Source organism: Cynoglossus semilaevis, chromosome 18, assembly GCF_000523025.1.
Source record: "Cynoglossus semilaevis isolate Cse_v1.0 chromosome 18, Cse_v1.0, whole genome shotgun sequence".
NCBI classification, from domain to species: Eukaryota; Metazoa; Chordata; class Actinopteri; order Pleuronectiformes; family Cynoglossidae; genus Cynoglossus; species Cynoglossus semilaevis.
The window spans coordinates 5,439,576-5,457,384 of NC_024324.1; the positions used below are offsets into that span (position 1 = coordinate 5,439,576).

At 40.6% G+C, this 17,809-nt stretch overlaps 3 protein-coding genes across 5 annotated transcripts in view; all 3 read right to left on the minus strand.

Moving 5' to 3' along the window:
- Nucleotides 1-12,701, minus strand: part of kmt2ba (lysine (K)-specific methyltransferase 2Ba) — a 20,144-nt gene extending 7,443 nt beyond the window's left edge. The window contains 23 exon segments of the mRNA XM_025065115.1: nt 1-102; nt 197-331; nt 455-525; nt 637-782; nt 894-970; nt 1,090-1,200; nt 1,343-1,444; nt 1,553-1,743; nt 1,840-1,953; nt 2,119-2,236; nt 2,318-2,410; nt 2,550-2,696; nt 3,082-3,195; nt 3,360-4,040; nt 5,611-5,714; nt 5,799-6,023; nt 6,132-6,193; nt 6,295-6,568; nt 7,890-8,046; nt 8,179-8,262; nt 8,419-8,585; nt 8,735-10,118; nt 12,153-12,701. The exon segment at nt 1-102 is cut by the window's left edge and continues 51 nt beyond it. Of these exon segments, the coding sequence (XP_024920883.1) occupies nt 1-102; nt 197-331; nt 455-525; nt 637-782; nt 894-970; nt 1,090-1,200; nt 1,343-1,444; nt 1,553-1,743; nt 1,840-1,953; nt 2,119-2,236; nt 2,318-2,410; nt 2,550-2,696; nt 3,082-3,195; nt 3,360-4,040; nt 5,611-5,714; nt 5,799-6,023; nt 6,132-6,193; nt 6,295-6,568; nt 7,890-8,046; nt 8,179-8,262; nt 8,419-8,585; nt 8,735-10,118; nt 12,153-12,458 (4,965 nt within the window). The 5' untranslated portion in view covers nt 12,459-12,701.
- Nucleotides 12,702-13,809: 1,108 nt separating this feature from the next.
- On the minus strand, nt 13,810-15,831 carry LOC103394160 (zinc finger protein 117-like). Of its 3 annotated transcripts, none has more exons than XM_017041388.2 (5): nt 15,606-15,831; nt 15,148-15,280; nt 14,941-15,056; nt 14,390-14,533; nt 13,810-14,312 (listed from the first exon to the last, which is right to left on the minus strand). In XM_017041388.2, the coding sequence occupies exons 2-5, from the start codon at nt 15,242-15,244 to the stop codon at nt 13,827-13,829; spliced, it is 843 nt and encodes a 280-aa protein (XP_016896877.1). In that variant the 5' UTR covers nt 15,245-15,280; nt 15,606-15,831; the 3' UTR covers nt 13,810-13,826. The 3 variants fall into 3 exon arrangements, with proteins under 3 accessions (XP_016896877.1, XP_016896875.1, XP_008329569.1); XM_017041386.2 differs by having other exon boundaries at nt 15,148-15,284; nt 15,375-15,831; XM_008331347.3 differs by having other exon boundaries at nt 15,148-15,284; nt 15,606-15,830.
- A 153-nt stretch (nt 15,832-15,984) lies between these two features.
- The window catches only part of ndufv1 (NADH:ubiquinone oxidoreductase core subunit V1), a 3,881-nt gene continuing 2,056 nt past the window's right edge, over nt 15,985-17,809 (minus strand). Inside the window, exons 7-11 of the mRNA XM_025065340.1 lie at nt 17,375-17,604; nt 16,933-17,099; nt 16,762-16,843; nt 16,506-16,651; nt 15,985-16,229 (exon numbers count right to left, since the gene is read on the minus strand). Coding sequence (XP_024921108.1) covers nt 16,152-16,229; nt 16,506-16,651; nt 16,762-16,843; nt 16,933-17,099; nt 17,375-17,604 — 703 coding nt within the window. The 3' untranslated portion in view covers nt 15,985-16,151. The remainder of the gene's footprint in view (nt 16,230-16,505; nt 16,652-16,761; nt 16,844-16,932; nt 17,100-17,374; nt 17,605-17,809) is intronic.

Here is a 17,809-nt window from a genome sequence, read left to right on the forward strand (position 1 = left end):
CAAGCAGTTCTGGGCTCGAGCGCACATGAAATGGAAATTGCTCTGGCAGGTGGCGAGGCAGCAGCCCACTGTGGCTCCTGATTGTCCGCACCCATCACAACGCTGAGAGCAAAGGACAAAAAAGTTCATGCGATTGACGTAAGACAATGGATACAGCCAAGGTGAAATAAAAAATAAAAATTCCTTCGTAGCTTACCAAGTGGCGCCCTCTTGAGACCGCACTGTGTACTTGCAGGAGGGCAGAATTTTCTTCGTACACTTCAGCAGACCAAAGGCAGCAGTTAATATGAGCCCAGTCATCCTGTCCCAAGTAGAGCAGCCGTCCTGCATCCTGTGAGGATAGGAAAAAAAATAAAATCAGCCATCGCAAGGGAAGAAAAAAAAAAAGAAACAAAAATGGCAAACAGCATAGAAGTGAATGATTGGTTCCAATCTCTGGGCTGCAGAAACTTACACAAGGAGCATAGTCTCCATGTTGTTGGCAGAGTGCACACTGCCTCGTGTCTTTAGTCCTCATTGAGTCACCTTTGTAGCAGGAGAAATCATTGTTAGAAGTAACATTTATAAATGGACATCAGCTCAAGACATTTTTACACCTTTCAGTATAAATGTGAGACAGAACAGACAGTTACATACCTTTCAAATGCAGAGGGAAGCTTTTTGTTCCGCCGTGCCGTTGCGTGGAGAGTGATAATGGCAGACGATCGGGTTTGCTTCTCTCCAGCCACTGTGCGTAGCTGTGCTCCTTGGAAGGTGGAAGCACAGCTTTAGGGAGCATATCCCTGCAGAAGAAAGGACAACAATAAGTCATCACAGGATTTAGTGTCAACACCCGTTTTACCATGTCATTTTATTAATGTATAGCAGTAGGTGTTTGTTAGTCACTCATTTACCTTGGATACTGTTCTGAAAATGTGTTCCACTTTTTTAAATTGTTTGCAGAACACCAGGGGAAAACCTCCTCCACTAGCTGTTGGAAAAACAACAGGAAATTATAATAGGAAGTCTGTGTTGAAGCCAGTATGTCATAGAAGTCTCTATTATTGTGACATAATTCCAAAGACAGTCCAACAACAGAGATACACATACTTGGATGTAGTGATCTCTGGCCTGATTGGTTGGTCTCTGATCCTCAGGCAGAAGCTCTTCCTCCTTCAGCCACTTATTGATCACGGAGATAAAATCAATATGGAAGGATTTCTGAGGGGAAATAAAAAGAGCAAATATACCAGTTGAATCAAGGTTATTTCAGAGAAAAAAAAGTGTATGATACAACAATCTGATATCATTTTAACTAAGCTGAATGAGGGATAAAAAAAAAAACTAAAAAACAAAAACTCACTACTGAGGTGTAACGGCCTGCTTTGAACTTCTTCTCCATACTCAGTAGATCACAGACAGGCTGCTGTTCCCTGAAAAACCCTGAGCTGTTTGTGTCCTGACACTGAAAAACAAAGGCAAACACATTGTTTATAGAGAAGATCACAACGTGTTTATTTAAAACTACACATGGTAGGATATTTTCCTACACCCAGCTATAGGTATTTCTTACCATTTTACAGATGCTAAGGTGCTTTGTGTTGTCATTTGAAAGGAGGTCAGTGAACACTTCCCCCAGCAGGGCGTTCATCCTGCTCTGCAGCTGTTCTTTCAAACTGCTGTACCCAATCAGGTGCTGGCTGCAGGGCGAACAGGTGAAAACCGTCGCCTTGGTTTGGCTGGACAGCAACCCACACAGGTCCTCTACGGTAACAGATGACACAATTAGTGTTGGAGAGTTGGGAATAAAAGTTAGGCTAGTAAGGTTTAGTGCGAAAAATACACTTCACGGAGCCTCACCTGAAAGTCCTTCACACACATAGTGAATCCAGTGTCTGCACTTTAAACACTGAATCATCTGTGAATGTTGGCTCCTGTCCCCGTAGCACAACTGGCATATAGTGCAGAAATTACCTGATTGAAATACAAACAAAAGATTAGTCATATGATGCCAACTATTGGAGCAGCAATGCAGTTTATCAACAATCTGAGCAACACATAAAAACACCCTAATTAAAGGTTGTGGTGAGGTTATAACAAAAAAAATATGTTCAGCGGCAAAACAATCCAGTATTGTACCTTTTTTGTGCAGAGAAGTGCAGTCAGGACACAGGTCCTGCTCATGGTTCCAGGACAAGTCCCAGCTTTTTCCAGGAGTCACACCACAGCTTTTACACCGAATGCATGTCATACACACCTTAAAAAAAATCAGGTAAATTACATTCAGGAATGACTAAAGAATTCATTCAGACGTGTGAAGAATTTATTAAAATAATACCCAGGGACTTTTGCAGTTCAGTGGTTTTGGGTATGTTGGCCCCAAACAGGACGGATGGTAGGATGTGTGGCACTTTATGCATTGCAACACAGGCTGAAAAAAAAAACCAAAAAAAAAAAACCAATCAAACAAGAACAACAACAAAAAATAGTTAACTGTGTGGCTAACATTCCACAGGTGTAGAAGGAGATGGCAAATATCAAAGTTGCAGAAACACTCCTCGGCTGAATACCTTTGTGTTCTTGCTTCTGCGTCCGCATACATGACAGAATTTGCAACGCCTGCAACACCAGTTTTCTTTGTTATTTTACCGGTGAGGCTCTTCCGGCAAAAGGCAGAAGCTGTGAAATGGTTCGCAGCAGATCTGACAGAATATCATCTTTAAGGGGGAGACAAGAAAGCATCAAGTAGAAGGGGTGAGAAAAGCATCATGCTGTAACTGGTTTTCCATTTGTTTATTTGCCATTCTCAAATCATGACTGTTTTTTTTTTAATCACCCAGGATCAGTTAATAGGCTTGGGAAAGTTTTCAGTATTCTAATATTGTGGCAAAGAAAATGAAGGAAGGCAGTCAAGAGAACAAACCATCCACGTCAACAGTGTCACAGCTATCAATCATCCTTCTCTGACAGGTTTATTCTGGCAAACATCCTCAGAGACCACTGTCTCTTACAGTGTGTAATGGATATTGGTTACTTAAGATGGAAACAAATTTTAAGGTCCACTGGCTACAGGAATGAACTGTTGCAGAAGATTTAAATTACCTCATGTTGTCCTTTACTGGCACAGAGGAGACACACCGGTTGTGGTGTGGTAGGTACAGACGTGAGGACACTGAGGCCGCCCATTAACCATACATTCTGGACAGCACAGTCCTCCTGTCAGACACAAAAAAACAATGGTTAGGTTTTTTTAAAACTAGCTGTTTAACGATCACATACATAGATTGACAGTGAAACTGAAGTGACAAAGAAAAACACAACTGAATTCTTGTTATATTGTTGAACTGGGGTACAAAAAAATAAATAAAAAAAATACCCACCTTAAAATCCACCCGGATCTTGTACCGGTTCTTCATCATGGCCTTGTAGGAAAGTCCATTAGTGACACCCGCCAGAGCGTTGACTGACGCACACTCTGAAGGATTCTGAGAACGAAGCACATATTTTGGGTCAATTGTTGGAGACTTTTTCATTTCTTTTACAGCGATGTCCACCGTCTCTTCAGGCTGGTCCTCTTGTGGGTCCTTCTGCTTGTCTCTTATGTCCTCCTGTAACTCTGTGTCTGGATCAAGAGTCTGAGAAGGCAATTGCAAAGTTGTATCCCTGCTCCTGCAGGCTGATAAAAGGTCTGTAAAAGGTGCACTCAGTTTGGACGGGTGATGAGATAAACATTTGCCCAAAGGCAGATCATTCAGGGGTAAATTATGGAAATGTGATATTGGTGTTTTCTTTTTCGAATCTGTCATGGAAATAAAAGCACTTGGCGAAACAGGTGACTGGGATGATGAATGGGAAATGGTGGAATGTGTTTCAGACTGGAAGGTTTGTGGTTTCAGCTGATGCCAACACTGGGTCTGAGACAGTGGGCACTGAAGCATAAATTCAGGCAGACGGTACAAGTGTATTTGGAGCTGCTTCTGCAGCTTCGGAATGGGGATCCTGGACGTGCTGGTTTCAGGGGACGTTTTTCGGGCCGGTGTCTCTTCCATGTTGTCCTTTCCCTGTGAAGGAGGGGGGGACTATCTAAGCCAACCAGCAAGACAGGTTCCATTCTGACACATAAATCAGTAGCATGCATAGGCGATGACCAACGGCAGTCAAATAAGAGCTAAGAGTATGGGTGCTAAAACATGGCTCAAATTTCAGCCAGGGAGCAAAAAAGAAAGAAAAATGAGGAAAACGGACTTCAGAAAGTAGCACAGGCATAAGAAGATACGAGGAGAGGCAGAGGCACATCCAAATTAATACAGAGGACAGCAGTAAAACAGAGTGAGCAACATTCTAAGATGTAATATATTTGTTCTTTAACTATGCACTATTTTGTTATATAAACCACAAATTAAAAAAAAACTTAGAGATTAAAAGCTTTAAATTTTGAAGTATTTTGCTACAATTTTTTGCTTCTTCTCTGGTGGCATTTATCTATGTCTATTTTTAATTGATGGCTTTGTTCCAGAAAATATCTAGACATGGTGAAAAAAAAAAAAAAGTGAAAAATACCCACAGCCATTTTCTGGCAACAAAAAAACAAAACAATAACAGTCTTCTACAAGAAGGCTCATAAATAACTAGGCCTGTATCACCTTTCCCTGGCTTTAATTGTTGCTGGTAAATGAAAGAGGAGGAGAAAACGTGTTAGTGATTGTAGCAACACATAGTTAGTAACATCAGTCAGTAATAACCAGCATCTGTTCATCAAAAAATTGGTGTTATATATAAATCAAAACTCATGATTCACGCTCTTGAAGCTGGGTAAAAAAACAGTACTTAGTGATGTGGTTAACAAGACAACTCAAACCAGCAAAAGCAGTGAGTTAAGCAGTGCAGCCAAATCTAATGGTAGGAATGATGCATGAGGACGAGCCGTAGCACAGTTTGATTTCACGACATTTTCAGGTTTGCAATTAGTTGTTTGAGCAAACACTTTGGTGTTGTTTTCACTGATACCGATGACTGAAGTGTGGAGGAGGTGGAGCCTATAACAGAGTACAGCGAAAGGATTTTTTATATTCTTAAATCAGTGAAGTGAGCAGGACACAGAACTGATGCTGACTGTTCAAATGACTGACAGCAGTGACAGTGGACGAGAAAGATGGACAAAATGATGCTTTGTCTGTATGAGTGGAGGAAAAATTAGTGTAGAATTATCTGAGTATATTTTAATAAGACAGAAGATCAGAATATATTAGGTGAAAAGCTCTGAACAACAAAACTAAAAAGTAAAAAGCAACAATAAAAATAAAGGTTTTAATTAAGAGGTTGACATGCATGGAGATCAGAAAAGACAAAAAGAGGTGAAAGCAAAAAAAGAGAAAAAACTATGTGGACCTGGGTAAACTATTGTTTGGAAATAATTGATCAGCTTTGTTAGACAGTTGTTACAATTTCTTTGTTACAAACTGTTAAAAACAGTTTTAATGAAAGTATCTGGATCTTTGGAGGACCATCAACACTTTTATATTATAAATATTATTCTTTTATATATTTATATTACTAAAAATTATTTTGCAATAATAGCTTTACCCAGGTTAAATAAGGTAGTGCAGCTAACAAGTTTGCACATTGTTTTACCTTGTAGGTTCTGGACTTGTTCCCAAATCCTCTGGAAAGCATCCTGCGATGCCTCGCTGCTTCTGTTTGAACTTCGTCCTCCTCCTCGTTCTGAGTGGCATCATCTTCGGAAGAAAAATAAAACTAAGTAAGAATGCAAGTGGCTTGAATAGCTTTAATAGTGAGTAAATGTGTGGTTGTATTCCTACCTTGGTTGTTTGCAGCAGCATTGTTTGACTTGGATGTTGGTTTTTCAATCGTATCCTCTTCTTCTTCTTCAGACTCTGACTTTAGGAGGCTGCTATAAGAGCGTGGAGCGATGTTACGCAGGGACTGCTTTCGGACCCCCACCGCCATTGATGATGACCCCTCATCGGCCCCAAGCTCCAAATTCCCATCCTCGCTGTTGGAAGCTGGAAACTGCCTCTTTAGAACTAAAATGAAGAGACTCACAATTAATAATTATCATGAGGAAGAACCCTGTGAAATATTCCTATAATGTGCATTCATCCAGAGTGTGATGTGACACATTAGACACTAACTTTTCAGCGGTTTGAAGAGTCGTGCCATCTTCGCTTTTTCAATCCTATCACATCTTCGATATCTGGAGGCAGAAGAACAGTTTCAGAGGTAATCACAAGAGCAGACCAAAAGTGAGGTATGATTTAGTCTCTGGGCTATCACTGGGATTTTAGTTTCACTTACATGCAGCACTGCCTCTTAGTGTTGGGCCCTCCAAATTTGGGTTTATCAAGGCAGTTGATACACTCGGCACAGTCCTCTTCTACTAAACACCCGTTGCATAGTCCACATCGTCGGGAGCGGTTCCCCCTGCATTTGTATCGGCTCATGACCTTCCTCCTGAACTTGTGGCCCTTTGCTCTCCCCCTGCCCCTCCTCTTCTGCTGGATGTTTTCCTCTGGCATGACCCACTGAGCCTCGCTCTGTGCAGAGGCGTCATCCTCATCATCGGCCACATCTGCAAGCAACAGATGGAGAAGTTGAGGGGATGAGACAATGCTGAGATTTTAAGCATTATCACAGACTTGTGATGTGGGTTGTGGCAAGAACACAACTGTAAATCTAACTGCTGCATTTGTGTTCTAATTTTTGTTTTTTGCTGTCATTAACAAAATGAGTTTTACATCGACAGGTGGTGACTTCTACAGGCTCCCTAAAACAGTAAGATAAAAAAGTTAATTCTAGAAGAGTGAATGTAAAAACACAGACACACATACACACTAACACCCACACACATATGTAGGGGTCTAAGAGAAATCCATTTCAAGTGAAAATTGCTTTTACAGCATTGGAAACTATCAGGAGTTGATGTGTTGACACGAGCCGACTCTGAGCTACTTCACATTTTCAAGACCTGTGAGTGGTGACTGTGATTATTTTAAATTGAAAATTTTTGCCCAAACAACCTTGGTGACGATTTGTTTTTCCCCCCAATGGCATTAGCTGTGTTTATCAGGGCAGAAAGGGGGAGTAGTGAGTCTATTTGTCAAACAGTACTTTCTCACCTCATACTGAGGGATGCTCACTCGACCAGTGTTGGGTAAAGCTTTCCAACAGCGGTGGCTAATCTGTGTGTGACAAAAGATATTTTTGCTGGCAAATATTTTAGTGACAACTACAGTGAACTAAAAAAAAGCAAAAAATTTTGGCTTAGCAGATTAAATATTGCAAAAACAATAAAAAGTTTATTCTTTTACAAAATTAGATTTGTCTTTCTACAAATTAGGTAGAGCATGAATTATTATTATACATTAATTAATTCTTATGATGGGGTCTAAATTGCTTTTGTAAATTGCTGAGGTTTTTCTTTTTGCCAAGTCTGAGCTAAGCTTCTGTAGCACACACACACACACAACTCCCATGTCTTAGGACTTAGATGTCTTCCTAAAATATTAACTTACAAGGGTTTTGTAGACCACAATAACTACATGTCTTTGTGAACTGACTCTGAGATCTCTCAGTCAGACCTTTCTTCTTTTGTTACACTGTATCTTTTTCAGTTTTTGAGGAACCATTTGGATCGCAAAGAAAATGCAACAGTGGACAAATCCTTCTCTTTCTTGAACTTAGTGCTGCACTATGTTGCCTTTATGAAAAGAGGAAACACATCCAAATTCCCACATACAATACACAAAATCCTGGAATTCATTGTTCATTTAGTCTGTGTTCAAAATGAAAACTAATTGCTTTATTAGAATTGTACATTAATGGAACAGTGGAAAAAAAAGTATTGCACAGTGGAGTCAGATATTTCCATTCATCAGTGGCCACATTTGTACCTTCAGTCGCTGGGGAGAAGGTAATCCCCTCTCTCTCGTGCAGAGGCAGAGCGCTGAGTCTGGGAATATCATCTGGCACCATGGCACGTGGCTGACCCAGAGCTACTGCAGCTGCTCGACAGACGTGTTTAATCCTGGGACCACCCAGTGCCTGCTCCTGCACAATAACACTGGGTCAAATTATTTTGAAAGACTTACGGTAGCAACAAACAGCATGTTTTCTTTGGTGGTTTTATTTTTATTACTCTGATAAAAATCTCCAGATTTACTATTTTTCAGTAGACATTACCTGAGGACTTGTCTCTTTCTGGGAACATCCAAGCCTCCTCCTCCTTCCACCTGCCATGGGTGGAGATTCTTTGGTGGAGGTCAACTTTGTCCCAAAAGAAAAAATAGTTTTATGCTAAAATTCAAGTTCAATTTCTTTTATTGAATACACCTTAAAGCAGTCAAATAAAATATGAGATATTTTGGGTTGATATCATTGCTGGGATTATAGATTCTGGAATCTTATGGATTTTTGGTTTACCTGTGACAATTTCAGCTGTTTCTGCTGATCAATCTTGATGAGCTGGACTCTGGCTTTCTTCAGCAGATGGAGCATCCTCTTATTAGCTCCACTGAGACCAATGCGAAAGCTGGGTCCAGTGACCTCTAAAGGCTCTTGACCTTCCTTTGTGACACCTTTGACTTGAGCTGTATCAAAAGGCAAACAAATGTAATTATCTAAATTATCCATAAATGTAGAAGTAACTCACATACTCTGTTTGATTATATATAGGGTTAGCAAATATTATTTAGAAATACTACAAACAAATAATTTCATTTAAAGATTCAGTCTTTACCTTTACAACCCTCATCTTCTACCGGCACCTCAGGGCACGTTTGTTTCTCACTGTTCACCACCACGGCCAGTTTCCTCACAACTCCAGGACAGTCCACCTCCTCCATTGTCAGCTTGGACCTCCGTCTCTTCTTGACGTAGGTCAAGTTATCATCTGGTTGCACAGAATCTTCCTGTGAGACACATTGACCTTTCTTTTTCTCTGCCAGCTTTAAGGTGAGCTTTTTTAGGTTCTTGTACAGTTCCACATGGCTTGTGCCAGGACTGGACTTTGATAGAGACTTTGGTACTGCAGATGGACTATCGACAGCAAATGAAGACTCAGCATCCGACTGTACCGACCTGCCATTATAATCGGACTCATGAGGTGAGGAGCTTGGGTTTTCATCCTCCTTGTGTTGACTTTTAAGCCATGTTGACAGAGAGCCCTTCGGAAAGAGAATCATTCCCTCGTCAAAAAACCTTCTTGGAGCTTTGATCACACGAGAAGATCTCCCACCGGCCACAGCAGGGGAGGAGTTGTTGGCACTATGCTGGACTGGTTCGGACCCTGAGCTGTGTTCTTCATCAAACTGAATTATGGTCGGATCCTGCTGTTTGTTGCTGTCTTTAGTGAGTGTGTCTGAAACAGGCTCTGATACATACGTGTAGAAAACACGCTTACTACGAGGACGGCCACCTTTTGGCCTGTCGTGTGTACTGGGTGCAGCTGGCCTCCGCCTCTGACAAAACAAAAACTTGCGCGGTCTTCTGCGAATTCGTTTTTTAGGGGATTCTTCAACTTTACACTCAAGGGGCATGGCCGCCTCCTCCTCACTCTGAGCACCAGCCTCTGCTGCAGCCTCCGGAGAGGCACCCATGCTCTTTGGTATTCTCTTCCCTCGCCGTTTGTGGAAGGATACTGGAAATGTGCGTGTGCTGTGTGGCTGCAACTGTTCTGTTGGTTGTCCTTTGACCTTTGATGTTTTATCTGCATCCTTGACTGTTGTCAAAGTGCCCTCTAGCTTATAGGTGGCTGTTTCTCCTGCTTTCCTGATCAAGTCAGCTGATGTACTTCTCTGTTTACTCGAGGCCTTAACTTTTGCACGTTTAGTTACAGCTTCTCGATGGCCACGCAGTTTAGGTACCAACTTGGGTATCCGTTTGTTTGCTACCGGGGTTTCTATGAGCCACTTACTATCTCTGGAAACCCTGTGCACAATTTTACCCGTCACAGCTGGTTTGGGGTCCTTGGGTACAATTTTTCCAGTAAGAGCATTTGTTCCAGATGAATGGTCCAAGGCTGGGGGAAACTTCTCTTTGCTCAGTGTTGAAGACAGAAAAGCTAATGCTGAGGATCTCTTTCGACGTTTTGTGGACGTCCCAAAGCCAGTGAACTCTTCCTCCTGAATAAAGACAAAAAATGCTTGTTTTATGTACTTTAAGCAATAATAATAATCTACAAACCATTGCTAAAAATTGGAAATATCTATTTCCAGGGCACATTTTTTAGTTTTATGATTTTCTGTGCACATTCTGGTCCCCCTTAATTTTGGCACTTTTGGAAGAGCAGTGAATCAGCAACAGCTCTGTGTTGCTTGTGCTTGTTTAATGTTTAAGATATAAATAAGACAATGTATTGGTTGAAGGGTGACATTAAAAGCACAATGGTAGAATATAGCTATCACCTCCTGACACAGTATTTTCTTAAGAAGGATAATTAAAGGATTGAGCTGGTGCTCAGGTTGCAGTGTGTGGGAGGATCACTGAAAAAAAAAACTTGCAATCTCCAAGTCTCCATACCTTCAGACCTGAGGTATTTATCAAATCAAACTCTTAGCTCTTAACAACTTTATAATTTTAAATATCTCAATCAGTTACTGTACAAACAAAAGTCTGAAAAATACAACACCTCTGCAACAAACAATTGCTCCTTATATGACCGGTGCAATCTGTAACATAGTATTCCAAAGACAAAGACAAAAACAGGCTCCAGGTTCCTTCCAGGTCAGGCAAAATAAACTACTAAACTACAGAACCGACCTTATAATACTCACATCCATCTTCCTGTGCAAAAAGATTGGTCAGAGATGAAACTCCTCCAGGAAAAGCTGTTCCATGCCACTGCAGGGCATGTGACTATGCTGCACTACCTCACTTGCATCACCCAAAAGCTTTTACATGAGCCATGTGACCTGATGACCACAGTGATGGATTGCATCAGTGGAATTTTGCTGATGACATAGACTAAAGATTATATCATACAGCTACAACATGTTTAATTGGTATTGATGGTCATCATCATTACAATTGTGGATAGCTGCCAAAGAGAGAAGGATCGTACAAAATACTGTAAAGAATTAGAATGTCAGCCCTTCAAACCCCTCTGACCAAAGAAGGAAACCACACATTTGTTTACAATGCACAGCAGGTGATGACATGTGATGTGGTTGGACTTCAATGTTGTATGCATCCTTGTAAATGCTACTGCAAAACATCAAACAATGTGTTGTGGCTATTGCTGCAACAAGTATGCTATCCAATAACAAGTCAACTACCAAATTTGTCAACTCCTATTGCTGATAACTTTTCCATTTTTAATGCATAACAACATGATAGTAATCACATCTTGTGTGTAAATATTTGTTTTTTTTGCTATCCAATATTGATTTATTAAATCAAACACTTGAAGCCTTTGATCATAATCTTCACAAATTAGTGAGTATCGGGACAGGGGCTGATATGTATATTTTGCACACAAATATAACATGTATTTCAAGGTAAATACTTGCAGAACAGTATTCAGTTTTTTTTAAATTAATTTTTAATAATCTCGTGCTTTGTGTTTGCCATCCTGTTGCACCGCTACGTTGGGCTGACGCTTACTACACCCCGCGTCAGCTGACAGCACCAACATGAAGATGCGTGGTCTGTGCAACTTATCAGCTGCAGTACCAACGTTGTGTGATCGACATGATTATCTATGCAGCAGATCGTGAGATCTTTCACTATGCCGACAAATGTGTCCAATCGTGCACGTGAACAAAGGCACATACTGGTTTCCACAACAAAACGCTTTTACAGTTTATCATAGCGCTAAAGTTTCCGCCTTAACGTCTTTGATATACAAGTACACAGCTGCAAATACACCGATCTGGTGCCTTTGTGTATAAAGCTGATGCAATTTCAAGACAGACAAAGGAAAAACAGACTTGTGCAAACCTTATAACAAATTACAAACATCCCTGAGGACACCTTGCATGATTAAACGAGTTACGGAGCATATTACGGTTAATGTTTACAGGATAGCTAGCTTAGCGTTAGCTGTAATACTTCTCGTAAACAGCTAATAATTAATTGCTTTAAATGTCCCGGTTTGAGAAACGACAGGTTCATGTAACCCCGTTACTTAAAATATAACTGACGGTTGGTTTATTCACCTCCTCGCTGTTGCTGGAGTCAAAGCCCGCATCTTTCTGCCGACTGTGCTTCTCTGTCACCCCAAGCAGGAGCAGGAGCGACGGGTCCTCGCTCAACGCGAGGCCGATGTTTACGGGCCTCGGCCCGTCGACTTCCACCTCTCCGTCGTCTGAGGCCAACCTTCCGCGTCTGGTACGTTTCTCCGACCGCAGCCTGCTACGAGCATGACACGGCCGACCTGGGAAGCGAGCCTTGGCTGCACCCTGTCCGCCTAAGCATAAAGCAGCAGAAGCGGGAGATGATAATCCGGCTCCCGATGCCGCCATTATTTACTTGGAGAAGACGGAGGGCGCGCAGGCGGAAGGACACAGTAGCCGTGTGAGAAGAGGTAAGATGGACCGCTGCGAGGCGAAGGCGCCAGATAGCAAAAACCACAAAGGCATCATGGGAAATCGAACTCAGTCGAAGCAGTGACGCCCAGTTCGCCTTACCCGTCGAATTCGGTTGTCTTTCAGTCGATGTACGTTGGTCCCGTGACCTCATATGGCCTTTATTACCGTTTGTCAACGTGTTCAAATAAACTGCTAAATAATCTTTCTCAAATATATGTATTCGTTTCTTATTTGTAAACTTGTAAATATTAATATATAATAATTTATATCATTTTTTCAGTAGATATTTTCCACATAGATCATGTTTAATCACAATTTGCCAGATAATTAACAGGGTCTAAAATGCACTACTTCCGGGTATTTCCATGTAAATTGGATCTTGGAACTTCATTAGGTGTTAAAGTTTGTTTGTGTCTATATGTGACCCATGGTCAACTGGTCCTCACAACCCTGATCGGGATTTAGTGGCACTGTACAAGACAATTGGATGGTTATTTTCACTATATACTTTTGAGGACACTTAGTGTTAATTTTTGTATTCAATACTCAAAATTCAGCCTCATTGGTGTCTGGTCCAAAATGTCTTCTCTTAGAGGTCACCACCATTTCTTCCTTATTATCTCAAAATATCTTGCAAAGAATGATGAATCTTGGTAGTGGTATTTATGAAGCATTAGACACATTAAGTGTCATATAACCAATTTAAACACACCCACACAAACACATATAGGGACATGTTGTTTAATGCACCAATATTCACAATTTGAAAATTGAGACCCAAGGTTTTGATACAAAATCTTCTTCATTGACCTTACCTAAACTTAGATTTTGTGTTAAAGACTTAGTTACTTTTATGAAATTTATCATATATATTTTTGGGAATGAAAGAAAGCTGAACACAAATGATTTCAACATTTTGAACAAAATACTAAAAGTTAAAACAAAGGTCAACAGATCAAATGTAACAAAAGTGTCCAGTGACTAAATGGCTTACAGTTTTTCATTACAAATGTGGCATATTTAAAAACATGTGGTTATGCAATGGCTCACTTTGTGACAGTACTCAACCCCTCACATACTGGAAACATTTTCCTGTGAAGAAAAATACTTTAATAAACAATTAATTGATAGCCATAAAAAGCTTCACAACAATATTATCTTACATAACTGTGTTTGCTGATTCATCTGGAATTCCAAGACAACCTAATGCAAAGCTTTTGAGATGTGTGTGACGCGAGAGGCCAAAGTGTATTCTGACTGCTCCAATAGAGCACTGTCTTTTTGTCAAAACTCCTTGCGTGACTAAGACTTGCATGGAGCAGGGCCGTGTTTTTCTCTCTTGTGTGCCCTTAGGGCTGTGACAGAAGGGAATACGAGGTCACAATTCTCCTCAGGACAAGGGATCTCAAGCTCTTTGGGCTGTTTTTTGGCGTTGCATCCCTTTATTTTGGAGTCACTATATTCTTTGTATTCACCCGTATCTTCCTCTTGCTTGATCTTCTTCCCGACTACTGTTGCACCTTTCCCCGTGTTCTTAGATTTACGACCAAGTCTCTTTTTTTCACAGTCTACACCATTAGCGAATATCTCCAGGTGTTGCAGGAGCTCTTCTTCTTTAGGGAAACAGCGACAACACTTGTAGCACTGGTGTGCATGGATGTCTTCAGCACCTGCTGGATGCAACGTTGCGCGATGTCTGCGTAGTCGGGGTCGACTGGGAAACACAGCGCCACAGTCAATGCAGATATATTTCCTTTCTTTGCATTCATGTCCTCTGTGTTTGCTCAGCTGTATTGAGACAATAAACATTCAATAATAGTTTTTCATAACAAAACCAACTAAGATGTAGCAGACTATTCTCTCACCTCCTGAAAAGTATGAAACCTCTTATTGCAGTCGGTGCAGACGAAAGGTTTCTCTGTTGGACTATGGGTCGCCTGGTGCTGACTTAGCACTTCAGATGAGTAAAAACTCTTGTCACACAAGAAGCAAGTGAAAAGGGTATTGTTCTGAAAGAAGATCAAACAGAAATCTATTTATTAATAACAGCATGGAGATTGTCTAAAACATGAAAAACACCTCACATAGGATTAAATTTGATACAACACCAGAACACGTTTCTGAAAGAGAACAATGAAGTATTCATCAAAATAAGAACATTTTCAAATATTGGGTCATTATCATGTAAATCCTTGTGTATAATATTTGGAAATTATGGCTCTTCTAATGCAAAATGCAAAAGTCCCACGCTAACATCCAACAGTGCTTACTCTTCTATTCTTTCTTAACTAAACCTCATCCAGAATAAGATATTCAACAATGTTTCTAGCTGGAATAAAGTTGCAATATAAATATTCTGACGAGACTTGGGAGAAATTTGCTTGTTCAAAAAAAAAAAAAAAAATCTGTTTCCTACCTCCTGCAGTTGTCTTTTGTATTCTTCCCTGTGACTCTTCCTCATGTGCCTCTCCTTAGTTTTGTGATTAGGAAAGGTGATCAGGCAATCAAAACACTGCAGACTCTCAGTTGGATCTGCACCATAATATCACAAGTTGTGAGCTGATATGTTCAAATGCAGAGTCACACATCACAGGTATGGAATGCACAGTAAATATTTTCTTACATGATGGCACAGGGGCGACCATCGATGGCTTGATGTCTTCTAAGGTATTTTTCTCATCAATCTCAACAACGACTTGCTCTACCTTCACCATATCCATGTTGATGCTGTTATAACACTAGTCAGCCACATGAATCTACCTAGGACCGAAGAAAACACTGTTAATTTACGCTGTGCACAATGAATTAATAAAACATGTATAACATTAGGATCCGGTGTTTACTACACACTTTCATACTGATGGCTGTTAAAAAAACAGCAGAGATGTTTGCTAATGTTAGGCCTGGGCTAGCTTAGGGATGGATGGAGAAGGAAACGCCTCGCAAATATACGAATACAAACCAAAGCATTGTGTTTAAATTAAATAGTTTGGTCTTTTTCCTATTGAAGCCAATTGAAAGTTTTTTCAATATTAGGCAGTGTGGTATTTATAAACAATTAAAGAGGGGACTATTTCCTACCGCTCGAAACGGCCACCGAGTAGTCTGTCTACGTCACGTGACCCGGACAAGTCATGCGAGAAATGGTATTATCGCGAGATATTTAAATAGTATGAATACAGTATTACTAAAATGACAAAATATTTCAAATGATAAATAATAATTATACCTACAGAAGTCCGATATTATATACCGTCTGAACTTGTAGTACCAAAAACAAACAATTACTTCTTGTGAAACTGATTAAATCAGTACAAATACTACTATACTGTTATTGCCAACTTTGGAAAATTAATACCCTCCCTCTTTTCTAGTTCCATCATTTGTATATAACAATATTTTACTGCTATATTATTTTACCACACACCACCAACACAAATAAAACAAATGTAAACATTTCTGAGAGGAATTTAAGGTTCATAGAACTTTATTGCTGATTTCATCAGACATGACAGTCTCAACACATGTTGGTGAGGTGAACAGCACATTTAAATATTTTTTCCAAGATAAAAGTATACAATTCTGGGTGTATGACATAGAGAAAGGGTTTTAAGAGGAGACATAGTTCTAAGCCCTGGCCTGCTGCTGCTGCTGGAACTCAGCAATTCTGCTTTCCATCACAGGCCTGAAGTGTCTGATCAATCCCTGAAGACAGAGCAAAAGTGGTTAGTGATTTAGACAGCAGGATAACAAAAGAAAACAAACCCCATACACAATTCATTTGTAATTTGTTTTTGTAACCCTGCTGGAGAAGAATTTGCTTTAGTTTCGACACGACTACTGTTTACCTATTTTATCTCTGTATTAAAGACTTTAAATAGGACAAAGTTAAAATAATGTAAATAGAAATCAAAGCTTTTTGCCTTTTCAACCAATAAAATGATACTTGAATCTTCCAACTGTATTATGATCTGCTCATACCTGCACTGGCCAGGCTGCACCATCTCCCAGGGCACAGATGGTGTGACCCTCGACCTGCTTACTGATCTCCCAAATCATGTCAATCTCTGCAGGCCGTGCATCACCACGTACAAAACGCCACATCATATTGTTCATCCAGTCCACTCCTACACAACAGAAAAAGGGGAAGAAGTGGTGAAAGCCATTCGTATAGTTAGTGTCCTTTTGTGAAAAGTTAATTATGTCATGGAGTACGTCAGACTGATGGCATCCTTACCCTCTCTGCATGGGGTACACTGGCCACAGCTCTCATGTTTGTAGAATTCCAACAGACGAGCAATAGCTCTGATGACATCCGTCTGTGGAAACATCACATCTGCTTAAGTTATGCATACTTGCAAACATGTTAACTGAAAATAAATGACAGCTGCAGAGAAGAAAGACTGACAGATTTGTCCATGACGATGAGCGCTGCTGTGCCAAGACCAGTCTGAGCCTGAATCAGGCCGTCAAAGTCCATCGGTACTTCTTCACACACGCTTTTGGGAATGAGGGGTGTTGAGGAGCCACCGGGTATTACAGCCAGCAGGTTGTCCCATCCACCACGGACTCCCCCTTTGGTGCAGATATTAGATTTGGTTCAGAAGATGTAATATAGTCGGAAAATGCAGTTACACAACACTGTTACTTGCCAAAATAAGTAACTGATTAGTAACTGATATTCATTTGCCTTCATGTTACTCCCCTGCATTTGCTGCACACCCCTGTATGGGGCCCAAACAACCACAAAAACCATCTACTATCAAAGAAATTCAGGGATACATGACAACTATATTAAAAGGGTTTCTATCCTACTATCCAACACATATTGTGTTGTAGGACTTTATTACCTGCATGCCTCTCTATGAGGTCTTTCAGAGGGATGGACATCTCCTCCTCCACAGTACAGGGGTGATTAACGTGACCTGAGATGTTGAAGAGCTTTGTGCCAGAATTTCTTTCTCTGCCAAAGCCTGCAAACCACGTGCCTCCACGACGACAGATGGTGGGCGCCACGGATACCGTCTCTACGTTAGCAACAGTTGTTGGGCAACCGAACACTCCTGTAAAATAGGGGGAAAATTACAGAATGTAAGAGCTTTTTTATTGAAACAAATCCAAGGCCTTTGTCATAACCTGCTGCAATTCAGATTATGATCATTGTCAGGTTAAAGAACATGACCATTGGATTGGTGACAAGAGAGAGTAACAGAGATTTTTCTAGCTGTCCTTTTTTTTTTTTTTGAGAAAAACCAACCACCACCACAGGGAAACGGGGCCTTCAG

Bases quoted from the DNA above. Each gene is read 5' to 3' on its own strand.
- LOC103394160 (XM_017041388.2), bottom strand. From the start codon at position 15,244: ATGGATATGGTGAAGGTAGAGCAAGTCGTTGTTGAGATTGATGAGAAA. The intron at 15,057-15,147 runs GTAAGAAAATAT...ATTATGGTGCAG, and splicing joins GGTCGCCCCTGTGCCATCAT to ATCCAACTGAGAGTCTGCAG. The intron at 14,313-14,389 runs GTGAGAGAATAG...GTCTCAATACAG, and splicing joins GGTTTCATACTTTTCAGGAG to CTGAGCAAACACAGAGGACA.